Source organism: Larus michahellis, chromosome 4 (genome assembly GCF_964199755.1).
Source record: "Larus michahellis chromosome 4, bLarMic1.1, whole genome shotgun sequence".
Taxonomy (NCBI): domain Eukaryota; kingdom Metazoa; phylum Chordata; class Aves; order Charadriiformes; family Laridae; genus Larus; species Larus michahellis.
The window spans coordinates 23637217-23654916 of record NC_133899.1 but is presented as its reverse complement, the minus strand read 5'-3'; the positions used below and the strand labels follow the sequence as shown (position 1 = coordinate 23654916).

The 17700-nt window shown below is 50.5% G+C and overlaps 1 protein-coding gene across 1 annotated transcript; it reads left to right on the top strand.

Annotated features, from left to right (window-relative positions):
• The first annotated feature begins 7744 nt into the window (after positions 1–7744).
• LOC141743059 (kelch-like protein 10) lies at positions 7745–17639 on the top strand. Its single transcript, XM_074586789.1, has 6 exons — positions 7745–7808; positions 8659–8713; positions 9245–9388; positions 9886–10383; positions 12117–12220; positions 17458–17639. Exons 1-6 carry the CDS (start codon positions 7745–7747, stop codon positions 17637–17639), a joined length of 1047 nt encoding a protein of 348 aa, XP_074442890.1.
• The last annotated feature ends 61 nt before the right edge of the window (positions 17640–17700 follow it).

Genomic DNA, 17700 nt, shown 5'->3' with positions numbered 1-17700 from the left:
AAGACTGAATTCTTAAGTCATCTGTATCAAATTTTCTTAAAATGTGAACGAATTCAAGTGTTGCAAGTAACGGCATGAAGGCGACTGTGCTGCCCTTGAAATATTGCAGCTGGATCTTTACATTGGAGCTTTATAGAAGTGAACATTTTGTTCAGAATTGTGAGTTGTGACAATGCAACGTGAAAGGTTTTGCTGGGGCATCTTAGTTTTAACCACCGTTCATTACTTTGGGTGGAGTTTCAGGTACTGTGAACATCTTCATGGTTGAGTATGTTTTTTAATTGCCTGCCAGAAGCAGCTGTTACAACCGATTATGAAATATCAGCAGAATGATTTGCAGAATACGCAGAGCCCTGATACGTCACTTTTTGATTACAATAAAATGTTTTCAGTAAACCGTCCAACGTGGTGAGATTTCCAGTGACAGTGGGAGATTAGCCGAGAAAAGACTAGCGACAGAAAAACGCCAGCAGTAAAAGCTTGCTGGTAGCTTACATGTGTGCAAAATAACACAGCAACGCATTTGGTTTTGAAAAGACTGGTAGGACTTTAAATCTTTTGAACGGATGCAACGTGGGGAGGTATTGCTGAGAGGTGCACGTTTTTCACGTGCCAAGTGGACTTGGTTTTATATTGTAAAAGGTAGCATATGGCCCCAAACATACAGCCAGTATTAACAGCTGGGACTGACTGTTTTAAAATACTGTTACGTGTGAAGCTGTCACATTTCAACATTGTTCTAGTTTGTTTAGAAAGCTGTTGTCATTTGCCAGCAAACATTTACACACATGCTTTAAGATGCCCTGTAATCTGTATTTCCTCTCATAACTCTGCTGATCCCCAGGATGCTTGTGTTTTTGAAACAGAACCTTCAGTAGTAGCATTTTCACATGGTGGTGCCATGACACAGACCTAACCCTTCCATTAATAGTGGGGTTCAGCAGATGAGTTTGGCAGAAGAAGAAAGCCCACTAGAAAGTCAGGCTTCTGCTTTAAACTGCTTTGAACAGTGACAATCTAGAAGGCATACATTTAATTAGCGGGATCTTTTTAAGACAGACGTAATTTAAAAAAAAAAAAAAAAAAAAAAAGAAGTGGCAGTGGTGGGTGTTGCTCCACTGCCAGAAAGCCAGCACGGTAGGAAATACTTCTCGTTGTGCATTAAGGGCATAACATCACGGTAACGGTTGCATTCAGTAGGGAAAGCCCTTGACTGTTTGGCTGTTGGGATTTGCCCCAAAGGAGTTCTGTTTGGAAGTACGATAAATTAAAGCAGCATTTTAGGGCTTCCCATTCGCAGAGACTATTTTGTTCAAAAAGTGTCATAGTTTATAGGTACTGTTACTGGGGTATTTAGGACTATACAGGAATAGTGAATAGTAAATAGTAAATAGTACTAGGGATAATCCATCTTGCTTTGCAGTGGGGGTGACTATCACATTTTAAATATTGGGTTAGAGACTGGGCATCCTCTACTTCTCAGGGTTAAAACAAGAACAAACCAGAATTAGTCCTGGATTTCAGTTCCTGTAGTTTGTGCCTTCTCGTGTCAAGGCGTTCCTGGTGGATTTCAGGTGTTTTCTGCACAAGGCAAAGCAGGCTTTCCAGTTCAGCGACTCAAATTTTGACTTCCCAGAATCAAAAAGCACCGGTCCATCCTAGTTGTTCAGCGTGCTCACCCGGCATTTCCTATGTGTGCTCCAGGGAACTCGTATCACCAAAGCCAATTCCAGATGTGTGAGAATTTCAGGCAGCTCCGACTCTCCCTTTGCATGGTCTGTGCTCGTGATGATGAGGCCACTGAAAACCGAAGACTTCTTTCTCACCAGTCCCTGTGAACATACTTTGGCCTAATGAGAGACTGAAAATTTAGGACTCGGTGAAATGGGATTCTTATAAGAGTTGGAATGTGTGAAGTATGCCTTATTATCAAGGTTCAGAATACTTAGTAATTGCATGGAAGTAAAATTTTGGACGTTTCTTTATGGAATAGCTCCATAAAACCAGGCAGAATCCCCTATTGTTATATCACCTTGTGCCGAAAAAGCTGTAGCCGAAGCCTGTCAAGCTCAGTTAAACTCTCCTCTCTTTTCAGAGCACTGTAGCAGCATTCCAGGTGATTTTTCAGTCTCCTGTGAATTTAGTTTACTCTGCATGTGGAGTTTCTTATGATTACTTTTTTCCAGGCTTTCTGAGCTGCAGAACACCTGGAATGCAGCTATGCTCCGGCCTGAGTAGTTAATTTTTACTACATGCGTGTTTAGAAGTCTCCCGACCGAATTTCTGAAGTTCTTAGGCAGTGCCGACAGTAGTGTGAAGGGAGGTATGCGAACAGGACGCTCTGGGTGAGGGTAAATGCTGGAACACGTCTGACTCCAGGCGGTGAAATACAGTTCAGGTGGTGAAACCGCAGTGAAGGAAAGCACGCTTACAGAGAGTTCAGGTGGTGAAACCACAGTGAAGGAAAGCACGCTTACAGAGCAAAATCAGTTTGGACTGTTGTTCAGACATAAGAAACAGATGTTGACTCAGTGACTAAATTTAGTATGTTCCTTCTGGAACAATACTGCTTGGTCATCTGCTAGAGGTTAAGTGTGGTCCGTTCCATGGAAATGATCACAGATCCCACGGTCTGTCTTCAGAAAACCCTTGGACTAAGATACCTCATCTCCCCTCTTCAGGTGAGGCGGAACGGGTCTGAGCGGTTTGAACACACCGACATGTGGCAACTCTTCAGCTGGAAAAGCTCAGGCAGAGACGTAGGTGGTTGGAAAATCTAAGTGGAAATGACCAAACAGAAAGCTCCCCAAAGTGGGTGACAGACTCGGCGGTTATCATCCACAGCTCTGAAAAAAAGAACTGTGTGAAGAAGACAAAGGCATAAGGCACAGGATAATGTCGTGCATGGCTAGAGGTAAAATCAAGAAACCTAGGACACGAAATGAATTTTAGTTGGAGCCCCTAATAATTGTTTTGCATTTTAAAAGTAAAGGCCAGGAAGTAAAAGCTTATATCTATTGCCTAACGAGAGAGAAGAAATAACGGTTGGAACAGTAGCGGCAAATACATTTTTCCTTAGTCTTCACCAGAAAAGGTTGATTGTAACCAGCTTCAGGGAAATTTAGGTCAGTAAAATACCAGGATCATGGGCCAGAGAAAAGAGTATGTTAAACAATGTTTCGGATAAAACAACTGCTTGGGTAGTCAGGGTACGAGCCAAAGGGCCTTTTACAAGCTGAGGGATGGCGTTACACCTCTGCCGACTGAAGAGTAAACCTTGTACCTACCTTCAAAGGGGAAAAGAGCTGGATTGTGTTTACATATTTGTTGTAATATCACTCCAAATTTGGCTGACTATTTTATAGTGTATAAACACACAGGAGATAAGAGGAGGAGGAACAGTCATGCTCAAACTGAAGAACAAGAGTCAGACCTGGGCCTGTCTCTACAAACTCTGGCTGTGAGAGCACGGTGTGGAAACCTGAGCGCTGCCGCAGATGAGAACAACGTGTGTTTACACGTTTGTTGGAGTCCTCTGCACAAGAAGGCCATGGACCTCTTGGAACGGGTCCAGAGGAGGGCCATGAAGATGCTCAGAGGGCTGGAGCCCCTCTGCTGTGAGGACCGGCTGAGAGAGCCGGGGTTGTTCTGCCTGGAGAAGAGAAGGCACCAGGAGACCTTAGAGCTGCCTTCCAGTCCCTAAAGGGGGCCTACAGGAAAGGTGGGGAGGGACCCTTGATCACGGGGTGGAGCCATAGGACAACAAGAGCCATCAGTGAACAGAGCATCCTGTTTCTCCTTATCAGAGAGTTCGTTATATGGTGGGGCTTCCTCAGCACGAGACACCACCTCCTCTGGTGGCATTCCAGAGTCTTTGCCTTCAGGCCAGTTTGTCATCACTTCTACAATTCTTGGACAATTTGGGTTTCCTATTCCAGCTCACTGCGTGATTAAGGCAACCCACTTACTCCAGGTAGCATCGGGAGCATGATGAGTAGAAGGAACTTTGCCTTTGAACATCCAGCCCAGCACTGGCCATGGGGGCACCAGGAGGAGCTGTGCTCGGGTACCAATTACCTCTGAAGCAGCTCCAACTCCTTCACATGCTGCCAGAATTTCTTTCTCAGCTGGAGTATAGTTGGCCTTGGAGCCTTTGTATCCTCAACCTCAGAATCCTAGGGGTCGACCTCGAGTCTCCCCTGGTGCCTTCTGCCAGAGGCTCCAGGTAGGTCCATTGTCCCCGGCTGCAGTGGAGAGCACATTTTTAATGTCCCGTCCTGTTCCGACTGCTCTAAGAGCTGCTGCATGCACAGTCTCTTGTTTAATTTGCTTAAAGGCCTGCCGTGGCTCAGGACCCCGCCTAAAATCCTTTTTCTTTCCAGTCCCTTCATAGAGAGGTTTCACAATCTGCTTATAACCTGGAATGTGCATGCTACAGAAACACACAACACCTGCAACAGCTTGTGTTTCCTTTTTGTTAGGAGGTGGCGACATAGCTGTTCTTTTGTTAATCGCATCCATTGGGGTCTGGCGACGAGCATCTTGCCACTTGAGTCCCAAGAACTGGATGTCTCCTGCAGGTCCCTTGACCTTACCTCGTTTCATGGCAAAACCCACTTTCAGAAGGGTCTTGGTTATTTTCTGACCTTTCTTGAAACCTTCTTCTGCTGCATTACCCCACACAATCATATCATCAATGTATTGCATGTGTCCTGGAGGCCCAGCCTTCTCCAGTGCAGTCTGGACCAGCCCATGGCAAATAGCAGGGCTGTCTTTCCACCCCTGGGGCAGTCCATACTGGATGCCTCTGCAGGCGAAAGCAAACTGTGGCCTGCACCCTGCTGCTGAAGGAAGAGAGAAAAATGCATTAGCAGGGTCAATTGGAGCATACCATTTGGCTGCCTTTGACTCCAGTTGATGTTGCACTTCTAGCAGGTCTGGCACAGCAGCAGTCAGTGGTGGTGTGGCTTCCTTTGGGCCATGGTAATCTACTGTTAATCTCCCGTCTCCATCAGACTTCCACACTGGCCATATTGGGCTGTTAAAGGGTGAGCGAGTCTTGCTGAGCACTCCTTGGGTCTCCATCTGACGAACCAGGTTCTGGATGGGAATCAGGGAGTCTCGGTCGGTGCAGTACTGTCGTCAATGATCTGTGGCAGTAGCAATTGGCACCTGCTGTTCTTTAACCTTCAGCAGTCCCACCACAGAAGGGTCAGCGGAAAGGCCAGGTAAGGCAGACAGCTGTGTATTGTCCTCAGTCTCTCCAGCTGCTGTACCAAAAGCCCACCAATACCCTTTCAGGTCTTTGAAATACCCTCTCTTGAGGCAGCCTATGCCAAGGATGCACGGAGCAACAGGGCCAGTCACAACGGGATGCGGCTCCCCTTTATTCCCTGTTAGGCTCACTTCAGCCTCCAGTGCAGTCAGTTCTCGAGACCCGCCTGTCCCACCAGAAATAGTGACAGATTTTGCCCCTTTATGATTCGAAGGCAACAGGGTACACTGCGCACTGCACTATTAGCAGAGGACTTCCTATGCGGACCGGAGAACCGCTTACCAAGGAGTAGTGGAGCAGCCACCCTCCTGGAAGAATTCTCTCTTTGCTCTGCTTTGCCTTGCAACTCAAGCTTTCGTGCTTGTGGTACCGGGGTAGATTTTCTACCCCATTTACTCCTGTGCTCTCCATAGTCGCAGCGGCAAAGCCACAGGAAATCCCAGAGCGGGTCCTGTTTCTCTTGAATGGGTTTCGTGGGAGGGTGTTATTTCTGAATGGCCGAGAGTGGGACGGTTCAGAGGAAGAGTGGGATTCTTTCTCCAGCCTGGACAGTTAAAAAAACAGTTTGTAATTTTTCTTAGCTGTTACCTCGTTTTGCTTGGCTGTTGTCTTGGTCGTTTCCTCGATTTTCTCAGTCATTTTTTCCACACCTGCAACAGGAAGGGGACAAGAGGGACTGCCTTCATATTGTCGTACCCTGCTAGCCACTTCATTTACATTTGGTGCATAAGGAAAAAAGGTAGAAAAACTGGCAGGGTCCTCCTCAGCCAGGGGCCATAGACGCAGCCCCAAGCCATTGATGCAGCCCCAAGCCATTGATGCAGCCCCAAGCCATTGATGCCTCGCCTTTTCCACAGAGCGTGGGAGCTGGGAGGGAACACCCCATTGGTCAGTTTGGGTCACCTGACCTGCCCAGGCCTTCCCGCAGCTGCCAGCCCTGCCCAGGGGAAACAGGCCAGTCACTGCTCCTGCTGGCCCCAGCAGGCAGTGCGGGCAAGAGGCTCTCCCTGAGCAGAGAGCTGGCTCTGCTGCGCCCCAGCCCGGGGCTGGTGGTTGCTTGCGTGCAGTCCTGAGGCACAGCTCCCTGTTGGAGTGGCCTCCCCAGCCCATCTGCCGGCTCCCCGGGCACATGAGGGTGCAGCCCAGCAGGGCCCGGCAGGGACTTGGGCATCTGCACTTTGCTGAAGTGTTGCCTGAGCTCCTCCTCTGCCCGCTGAGCCCAGCAGATCCTCTCGCCCCAGGGGAAGCTCTTCTCTGCTCGGGCCTTTTCCCCGGGTGTGTGGGGCCTGGCACGTCTGGAGGCTGGTCTGGCTGGGACCCTCATGGCCCAGGGGGACTGGCAGAACCTAGAGTAGCCTCAAGCGCTGGCACAGGCGAGTGAAGGCCAGGAGGGTTGTAAAAGGGTGCCAAACACGTCCTGACCCGTGAGCGTCTCATGAGCTTAACGATGAGAATTCTTCCCAGCAGCTCGTGCGGGGCTCTGTTTTGCAGCTGTGCTGAAAAGAGCCCGGAGGGCCCCGGGATGCGCTAGTTCTTGCAGTGCTTGCGCGGCACCGAGGGCTGTTCTGCTCCTCAGACTGCAAGCCAGCGAGTGTGCTGGGGGTGCCCAAGAGGCTGGGAGGGGACAGAGCGGGGACATCTGAGGCCAACCGCCCAAAGGCATATCCCACACCCTACCACAGCGTGCTCAGCAATGAAACTGGGTGGGGGTGGGGAGCGAAGGTTGGCGGGGTCTGCCCTTGCTCGGGGCCTGGCTGGGCATCGCTGGCTTGCTGGTCGGCAATGGCTTTCTTTTGCATCCCTTGTTTTCCTTGGGCTTTCTTTTCCGCTCTCCTTGTTTCTAAGCCACCACTTTTCTCCCTTTCCCCCTTCCGATGCTCCCCCTGCACCCCACTGCGCAGGAGCGAGGGAGCGGCTGTGTGGTGCTGAGCTGCCGGCCAGGCTTCAGCCACACCAGCCTGTGAGCAAAATTGTGCCCTCCCGAGGGGGAGAGGGCTCCCCCTTCCTCCTCCATCACGCCGCGGGCATCCCCTCTGTCCCACTGGCACGCACCAGAGCCTCAGCATTTGGCCCACGTTCCTCCTCGTCAAACCTGGAAATGGCCACTCAAAGGATTTTGCTGTGTCTAACGAGAAAAGATCACCTTTAACACTGGAGTGACATTTCCCTGCGCTTCCTTGCTTCAGCTGCTTAGAAGGGCATCCTCCATCCCACTTGTGTCTGGACAGCAGAAATTTGGTTGCCAAAAATGTTTGCTCAGAAAAGGAGCTGCTGCCTGCAGAGAAATCAACGTGACCGATGGAAAAGAGGAGACGTCTGCACCCTCAAAGAGGAGGTTGGCCCTGCGGCCCCCTGCCTTCGCCAGCGGCCATTTCCCTCTCCTGCTCTTCTGCACCAAAAGGGATCCGACTCCGGGCACCCAGCAGTGACTTGGTTTACTGAAAGTTTAAAGCAATAAATGAGCCTTGGATGTATCTGAATATGAACATCTCTGAATCCTTTCTGAAAGGAGACCTGCTGCCGATTGTGACACGTTTGTAAATGAGAAAAGAACTGGTGTGCGAAAGCAATCCACCTTCCCCATGTACCAGCGTTCTTAATATATGTAGTATTAGTGACACTTCAGAGCTTCAAATGGGAAAGCAACCCTTGCAGCTCCAAGGCAAGGGATGAACGTGCAATTTTTCATTTCTTGATCATTTACCAGATTGCCGCCCTTGCTGATTTTCTACTGCAACATTTCTTTTCAAATCATTGTACGCGCCACTGTTCCTGGTTACATCAAAAGAAACCTGCACCATTTTAACACATATGCTGGCCTGTCTCGTCCAAAAAGAAGTTGAATTTTACCCTGTTGGGGAAAATTGGAAACACGAGGATTGGAACCCCTCCCAAACTCCACCAAGGGCACCCAATGCCCTCCAAAGCCTCCCTTGAACCATCTAATGGCCCCCAAGAGCCTCCTAAGTCCCACCCACAGGACCCAAAAAACCCTCAATATCCCCCCAGGGAACCCCAAATACCCATGGGAACCCCACCAAGTTGCATAGACCTGTACATGTCTTCATATGTGGTCCTATCTGCTAGAATTGTGTCTTTTCTAGAGACTGCCAGTGGAGTTGCATTTTTTCTTGTTGTATGGGGTTGAAAATGCATATACTACATGGGCAGACGATTAGGATTCTGTTGCAGTTCATGTATTTATAACAAAACTTCCAATCCTGCTGTATTCGTGGCATTTTTACTGGCATTAGTGGAAGGAGGCGGTTGGTATTTTCAGGGTCCATTCAGCTTTCTGGCTGGCTTTGCAAAACTGACATAAGCATGTGCACTGAGGAGATGTGGGCCTTGAACCTGGTAGCGTTGCTGCTTCAAACCGCTAGCTCTTGAGAGAGCTGCTGTTAAACACAAGTGTTTTTCAGGTACCAAGCTTCCAAGGTGAGGCTGGCAAGCATTTTTCTTTTCTAGCTACGGTAGATGCTCATGGCAATAATGCCTTACAGTGAGCAATATACGCTGCTACTTGTTTTGAAAGCTTGCTTTCTCTGTCTATTTTCCAGTTTCCCAAATGCCTCTTTCCCCCTCTTTGCTTTCTTTTAAAAGCTTGGAGTCTTTTAGAGACGGTGCCTAGAGCTGTGTACATCTTTTATTTCCTCTCCTGTGTGGAAGTCCACAGAGCCCAGGGACCCTACGGCTCTGCCCCACGGCAACATGGACCGTGGGGACCCAGACCTCGGCCCCACAGAGGGGCTGTGGAGGGGCTCACGGCCGGTCCCGGTCCCCCCCACGTCTGTGATGTCATTATGGGGCACGTTCCAGATCCACCGGACAGGCAGGGGTTCTACTATGATGTTGGAGGGAGGGCAAGGACCAAGTGCTGTGAGCACCCCAGAGAGAAGCATCTCCCACTGCCCCAGGCTTCGAGGTGGGCGATAGCTTGGCTTGCACCGCATACTCCTCCTCACCCAGGGAGAGGAAGATGAGTGCAGTGGCTTGCCCCGCCTTCCATGGGCTTTGCCCAGAAGGGAAGCTGGGCGATGGGATCATCAGCGTGGACGGCATTGAATTCATTGCTTACAAGATGATCCTCTCCAGCTGCAGTCCGTACTTCAGGTGAGTGCTTGAAGGAGGAGGGGATGGGGCCAAACAGTATTTCCTGCTCTGTGCCACACTGTGCCTTCGTGTATCTCCAGCGCTTCCCTCGGCCCTCAAACTTTCCTCCAGCAGTTCCCCCTAGTCCTGGTACCTCCTCGGACACCAACATTCATCCACAAGCTGGGATCGAACAGCAGCGCTGGAAGTGGTGTCTGGTGAAGCCCCAGATATGGTGCAGGGCTGGGAGCGTGGCCAGCCTGGCTGGCCTGGTTTGCCTTCCCCACACACCGTTACTCTCTGGTGTTCTTGTTGAAGCAAGGTGCCCACTTGCCCTGTGGCTCCTTATTAAAACAACCGGCTAGTAAAAGATTCCTTCATAAAACTCCCCGGCCTCCCAGCATGGCTACTGCTAGTGCCCAAATTGGTGGCCGGGGAAGGAGGCACAGGGGATAATGGGGTCAGGGTGTCACACAGCAAGGCCGCTTTCTTCCCCAGCGCTGCTTTGTTTTTTTCAGGGCTTTGTTCTCCAGCAACTGGAGCAATGCCGAGAGGAAGGCCTATAAGATCCCCGGCACTTCCTCTGAAATGATGAGGCTCCTTATGGAATATGCCTACACCGGGACAGTGCGGGTCACGGATGACAACGTTGAAAGTTTGCTCATCGCAGCAGACCAGTTCAATGTCCTGGACATCGTCAGGCTGTGCTGCGAGTTCTTAAAATCCCAGCTGTGCTTGGAAAATTGTGTCGGCATCTGGAGATTCACAGGCTACTACTACTGTCCTGACCTGCGAGAAGCAGCCCATGAGTTCATCCTGCATCACTTTGAGGAGGTGAGCAGGGTGTCCACAGAGTTTGTGGCGCTCTCCTTCAATGACCTGGAACGCCTGCTGGAGAAGGATGAGCTCCCTGTGAAAGAAGAGGCCGTGTTCGAGGCCGTTCTGAAATGGGTTGCTCATGGCCTGCAGAACAGGAGGCAGCACGTTGTAGTCTTGCTGGGCAAGGAAGGGTGGAAGTGTGGACAGAAGGGATTTTTTTTCTCTAAATAAACTCAGCGTTACTGACAGTTAAGACTTTGCTTAAAAATTTTGAACTCATACGTGCGCAGTGGTATGAATTTGTAGTCCATGTTCCCTGTACTTACACGTCCCTCATGCAAATCTGCAAGTGCCATTTCTATCAGTTTCACAGGAACTAGATTTTCATCAGTGTCCCAGAAGGTCTTATTGACCAGCTCTTTGAAGAGCTGGAATTTTGCTTTCCTGAAATTCAGGGTCCTGACTTTACTCTTCCCCACATGCCCAGACCCCTCGGGACTGTGCACTCCACCAGCGCCTGACCACCGCAGCCCAGGCTGCCTCCAATCTTGATGTCACCCATTAGCTCATTTGCGTTGGTGCCCTTCAGGTCCAGTATGGCCGCTCCTCTGGTGGGGCTGTCTGTTACCTGGCTCAAGAAGTTATCTTCAAGGCACTCGGTTCTGGCAGTCTCCTGGATTGCCTACAGCTCGCCATGCTGCTTTTCCAGCAGCTGTCGGGGAAGTGGCTCAATATCTGTGATCAATTAATAAGCTTTATTGTCCTCAGTTGTTTCAACTTGATGAATCTTTTTCCTCTAGAACACCAATTCATCCCCGCTTTTTGCGGGCGCTTGATTTTCCATCTCTAAATGCCTTTTGTATGGGTGGCACGGTTATTTTAGAAATTCTGAACTTTGGAAGTCCACTTGCACACCTACCCTGACAGTGGTGTCTGTGGATGCCGTAATGCATCATGGTGTGTTCCTTTATGACTAAAAGTTACCACAGGGTAAGGCAAGGTAGCCTTGCGTTAAGTTGCCATGGCAGAGCTTAACAACCAATCTTACAGAGTTTTAGTAGCAAGAAAAGAAACTGTCTGGAGCTTGATGGTACCCCAAAACCTCCCTGCCTCCCTCCCTCCCTGCCGGCGTGCTGCCTGCTCCCTGCCCAGGCTCTGCAGGCAGGGCAGAGGCCATTCCCAGCACGGCATGGCCATGCTGGGGAACCTCTCCTGCCCGCCAACGGCACACGGCACCACCGCTCACCCAAAAGTGGCAACGCAGGAGCCAGTGGGCCAGGCGAAGATGAGGGCGGTGCTGTCCTCATTGCTGCCAAGTCTTTTTCTGCAGTGGTTTAAAACAGTTTACCTTGGGTTAAAAGCAATGTAAAGGGTAACAAGGGACGATGTCCACTGCTGCCATGTGCCCAGCCCTGAGAGCTGAACCCCAGCTAGACCGCTCTGGCCAGCCCAGACAAAGCGTTCCTCCCAGACGTCCTGGTATTTTTTAGCCATCTCTTCTCAGAGAGTTTGTCTTCAGTGCATCAGGCTGGTTTACCCCTGGAGAGCTGCAACCGTCTGCAAGCAAGTTTGTCATTAGAGAATTTGCTGTAGGTAAAATAAAGGGGAAGGATGCCTGGAGAAAAGCAGAGATGCCCTCACTGGAGAGCTGACTTTCACTGTGGAAAGGTCATCCATTCCCTCTAATGGTCATGCCTCAGTTACCTGACTGTGTTAGTTTGAGTTTAGGTGGTTGTTAAAGATGGGATTATGAGACGTAAATGTATGCATGCATGCTGTTCCAACCACTTTTCCTTGACACTGTGACTTGATATTGCAGGCATCATGAGATGGTTTGCGCTCTAATGGGTAGAGAGCTCCATTAACAAAAATACAGTTAATACACAGCCTTCACGTTAGCCTTTTTCGGCTCATTTATGATTGTCTTTAGGCCATTTGATTCTCTGAAAAAGATTCCAAAATATCCATTGCCTTTTCAGCTGACGCAGGAACCTTCTATATATCAGGTCTCTAAGAAGGAAGAACGACGCCAAGGTAATTATTTCATTCTATAGTTACCCAGCCATACCAAGCCTGTCTCTGTAAATTTCAGCAGACATCGGCTGAAGGGTCAGTACTGAAGGGACATAAACCATTAAGGCCAGTAATCCACCCCTTCAGAAAGGACAGGTGAGCAGCACTTGTGGTGCTAAAGGGTTGGGCTACGGTTTACGACTCAGAAGTTTTAGCTGTTTCATGATGGGCTTACTGTAGGTTTTCTGTATGTTATTTAAGACTGGTGGTCAAAAAAATAAGAGCATGTGTGGTCTCTAGAGAGCGAAAATCACAGCAATTACACGACCGGGCCGCGCCGGGAGCAGAGGCTACAGCCCCTGACACAACATGGCCGCCGGGAGCCCTGTGCCGGGACTACAGCTCCCAGCGTGCCCCGGGGCGCCCCTTCCTGCCCTCTGACCCCCGCAGGAACCAGAGCCGCCTCCCCGGGGCTGCCCCGGCCCAAGGCCCCGGTGGAGCCGGGAGGAGGAGGAGGGCAGAGAGGGAGAGAGCAGCAGAGAGGGGCGGGAAGGGCCAGAGGGACAACGGGGAGAGCAGGGGGGAGCTGGGCAGGGAGCGGAGGGAGGAGAAATGCTGATGAGGGGCAGGGGGAGAGCGGGAAAGAGATGGAGGGCAGGGGCCAGGGTCAGGACGAGGAGGCGGAGAAGGACAGAAGAGCGACGGCCTCCAGGGCTGAGGTGGGGGAAGAGCAAAAGGGGACGGGGAGTGGGATGGAGGCCCAGAGGGAGGAGGGAAGGCCCAGGCAGACAGGCAGGAAAGGGGACGGGCTGCAGGACAGCAAGGAAGATGAGGCCAGGCAGGTGGACAGAGCGATAGAAAAGAGAGAAGGGCAGGGAGTGGGGGAGAGAGATGTAGAGAAAGACAAAAATAGCAAAGAGAAAACCAGGCTGCATGGCAGGGAGGGAGGGATGAAAAACATAAGATCAGGGAGCCGGCCAGAGAAAGACAGAGAAAGGAAAAAATAGTGATGGGCTAGAGACAGGGCGGGAGGAATTAAAAGATGGGTGTAATAAGTAACTAAAGGTGATTTGCTGATCGAACAAGTTAAGCAAGAGGAACGAACCCATTGTGGCAGTCTTGAGAACTCCCTGTTTAACCAGAAGAGACATGTCCACAATGTTATCTTGCTACACCAACATGGGAACTCCTGTTTGACAAAAAGCTTAACCACAATGTTATCAGAATGTATTGTTTTAAGCTGATTCTGTGACCAACATTTTATCTAAACTACCTCAAGCAAGAAGCTACAGAGGGGCGTACCGAAGATGTCGAAACCGACCTCCGTGAAGATAAAAAGAGCTGCTCAGCTTGCTTGAATTTGCGAGCCTTTGGTGGAGCTGCGACTCCCCGGCCGCCCAGCGCTGCTTTTGCCTTCCTACCTCAATAAATATTTATTGAATCTAAGTTGGACTCGATTTATTTTAAATTCAACTATAACATGGGGGCAGGGAGCCAGGCAGAGAGCGATGAGGAGGGACCACAAATAGCAACTACGGGCAACTGACTCCATTTCTTGAGCACCCCCCAGCAGCGGCATTACCAGGCGCCTCAAGGAATGCGCTGCCTGCAAAAGCCCTTCCCTGGGCTCAGTCCTGCTGCCTAATATTGGTGATGAACGTCGCCCTGCAGAGTGGCCGGGACTGTGGGGAAAAAGCCCAGCTCGGGGCGGGGGGGGGAATCGGCCAGCTGGTTTTTTGTCTGTTTGCTTGTTGGTTTTGCGTTTGTTTGCTTCTTGGTTTTGCTTTTTAAAATAATACCATTTAAGCTCTAAATACAACCTGTAAGGAGAAAGGACCCAGGCGTACTAGGTTGGGCACATTTAGAGCCCAAAGCCGTCCAACAGCCACACAAACCACCGCTGGCTCCCGCTGCGCACACTGCACCGCCTGCTCGCAGGTACAGGCAGCCGCCCTGGGTCTTGAGCGCTCCTCCGGAGCGGCACCGCCAGGCAGCTCAAAAAATCCCACTGCCTGCAAAAACTAGAGCACAGCTTAATTCTGGGCAATTTTCCCTCTTTTCAAGCCTGCTGGTTAAAGAGTCATCTGTTGAGGCATGGCTCAGGACCAGGCCAGGGCCAATGGCGCTGCTTTCTGCACCCCGTGGCGGGGATGGGCAGAAGGAGATGTTCCTAGATCAGATCGTGGGACGAGGTACATGCGCAGGGTGTCAGGGTCCAGGGTTTCCCAGTGCCTCCGTGAGAGATCTTGCTGCCAGCAAGCACCTCACCATAACGCCGAGGCCGTATCCACCCCCTGGAGCTGGGTACAGCTGCCCTGAGGGGTCTCACAGGGAGGACAGGGTCATCTGACATCTGACAAAGAAATGATGAGCTGAAGCCCGGTGGCCATGGCTGGCCAGTTCAAAGTCTCCGAGGGCCTCAACCTTTCTCCCCGGGAGTGTTTAACCCAGGTTTTACTGTTATGTACAGGATCCGGGTGTGTTGGCCCTGGCTTCCTGGGGTTATGTTATTTTTATGTTATCTTGTGTTCCGCATGGTCTTTTTTTGTGGAGAGTCCTCTTTTTCAGCTTGTTTACCATTTTAAGGTTTAGATGGGGGTCTTTGTTTTGTGTACAATGTTTTATCTGTTTGGGGTTTTTTTGCTGTTTTGGTGGATTGTATTGTGTTTTCTATCTTGAAACCATCATTTCTGGTCCAATATGTCTCCTGCAGGTGGGGCAGTGCCACTTCTGGTGCAGTCCGACTCGTTTCTGACTTCTAGCCCATAAGTAATGACTGCCAGAGGACTATGCGTACTTCTAAATTTCCATGGACTTCCAAATTCAGGGTCATTTCTCCTGCCTTGAGGAAGAGCCATGGGAAGATGCCAGCCACATGGAAGGACCAGGCTTTCTGGGTTTTGCTTTTGAGTTAGAAACCTGCAAAGAGGCTGCTGTCGTTAAGTTTAGTGACATTTTGTAACTCAACTGGGTATTGTGTGACTTGAAACATTGCTGGCAAATCATAGAGTCATAGAATGGGTAGAGTCAGAAGGGACTTTAAAGATCATCTAGTCCCAACCTCCCTGCTATGGGCAGGGACACCTCCCACTAGACCAGGCTGCTCAAAGCCCTGTCCAGCCTGGCCTTGAACAATTCCAGGGATGGGGCATCCACAAGTTCTCTGGGCAGCCTGTGCCAGCGGCACACCGCCCTCGGCAAAAAGAATGTCTTCTTAATATCTTTTCTAAATCTACCCTCTTTCAGTTTAAAACTGTTCCCCTCGTCCTGTTGCTCCACTCCCTGACCAAGAGTCCCTCTCCACCTTTTCTGTAGGCCCCCTTTAGGTAGTACTGGAAGGCCGCTATAAGGTCTCCCCAGAGTCTTCTCTTCTCCAGTGTGAACAACGCCAAGTCTCTCAGCCTGTCCTCACAGCAGAGGGGCTTGAGCCCTCTGGTCATTTTTGTGGTCTCCTCTGCACTCACTCCAACAGTTCCATGTCCTTTGCATGTTTGGGGCCCCAGAGCTGGAGGCAGTACTTCAGGTGGGTTCTCACGAGGGCAGAGTAGAGGGACAGAATCATGTCACTCGACCTGCTGGCCATGCTTCTTTTGATGCAGCCGAGGATATGGTTGGCTTTCTGGGCTGCAAGTGCACATTGCCAGCTCACGTTGAGCTTCTCACCCACCAACACCCCCAAGTCCTTCTCCTCAGGGCTGCTCTCAAACCATTCTCCTCCCAGTCTGTATTTTTGCTTGGGATTGCCTCAGCCCATGTGTAGGGCCTTGAACTTGGCCCAATTGAACTTCTCCAGCCTGTCCGGGTCCCTCTGGATGGCTCCAGCGTGTCGACCGTGCCACACAGCTTGGTGTCGTCGGCAAACTTGCTGAGGGTGAATTCAATCCCAACATCCATGTCACCAACAAAGATGTTAAATAGAACACCATTCATCACTGCTCACCACTTGGTCATCAAGCTGTTGGCCAAATCTCTCTGAGTGCAGCCATCCGTCCAATTCCTTAGCCACCGAGTGGTCCATCTGTCAAAGCCATGTCTCTCCAATTTAGAGACAAGGATGTCATGTGGGACAGTGTCAGATACCTTGCCCGAGTCCAGTCAGATGATGTCAGCTGCTCTTCCCTTATCCACCAACACTGTAACCCCGTTGTAGAAGGCCACCAAATTTGTCAGGCACCGTGTGCCCTTAGTGAAGCCATGTTGGCTGTCGCTGATCACAGAATCACAGAATCACAGAATCACAGAATGGTTCGAGTTGGAAGGGACCCTAAAGATCATCTAGTTCCAACCCCCCTGCCATGGGCAGGGACACGTCCCACTAGACCAGGCTGCCCAAAGTCTCACCCAGCCTTGAACACTTCCAGGGACGGGGCATCGACAGCTTCCCTGGGCAACCTCTTCCAGTGCCTCACCACCCTTACAGTAAAGAATTTCTTCCTGATATCCAATCTAAATCGACCCTCTTTCTGTTTGAAACCGTTGCCCCATGTCCTATCATTGCACTCCCTATATTCCATGTGCCTCACCAGAGTTTCCAGGAAGATCTGCTGCGTGATCCTGCCGGGCACCGAGGTGAGACTGCCCAGCCTGTCTGTGGAGGAAAACCAATTGCCTTTAGGCATAGGAACAAATCTATGGAAGGTTCCAGGCGTAAGACTCCCCTTTTCATCTGTACGGCCCTAAGAGCTCTATTGGCATTTCCAGTGCCCAGCCCCTGGAGAGCGTGTGAGCTTGTGAATAGGTTTGCTCTCCAGGCATAGCCAGGGATCTCCTTTCAGACTAGTGACAAACCCGTCTTGGTGGAAGGCTGGTATCCTTCCCTTCCTCAGTGAAATTTCAAAAGTAACATAGATGCCCGTCCCTGTACCGATGAGACTTCACCGGGACAGGTTCCCAGGAGAGTGTTTCTGGCAGAGGATGGGCTTTTAGTGCATATCCAACAGTGGGGCTTTTTTCCTCTGCTGCTGTGGTTTGGACTGTGGCGATGGGCGAGTTGTGGAATGAATACGTATAATCCACCACAGGCTTACGGGCAAGGCTACCATATTAAAACCTGGGCTTCCAAATGACCATTAACAGGAAAAATAGACACCAAGAGCAAAATTAATGATGTCATTTATACAGAGGACAGCACTGAAATCAAAAGGATTTCCTGACTCCGGAAACCCAAAAGGCATTTAAAGATGTAAAGCAAGCAGTCGTGGAAGCTCCCTCCTTAGCCCTGCCAGACCACAAGAAGGCTTTTATATTTATATGAACAGAAAGGAATAGCCAGTTGGGCCAGAAGCGCCTGCAAGCCATAGCATATTACTCAACAGAACTCGACCTGGTCATTCAAGGCACGAACTCCTGCGCTAGGGCTGTTGCAGCAGCAGCTTTGATGGTTGAGAAAGCAAGAAAGGTTGTCCTGGGGCACCTCCTAACGCTGATGGTTCATTCCTGACTTCTTAGTCCTCCTCTCCAGACAGAGTTCACGCCACTGTGGGTGTGCCGCGGTTGGGAAG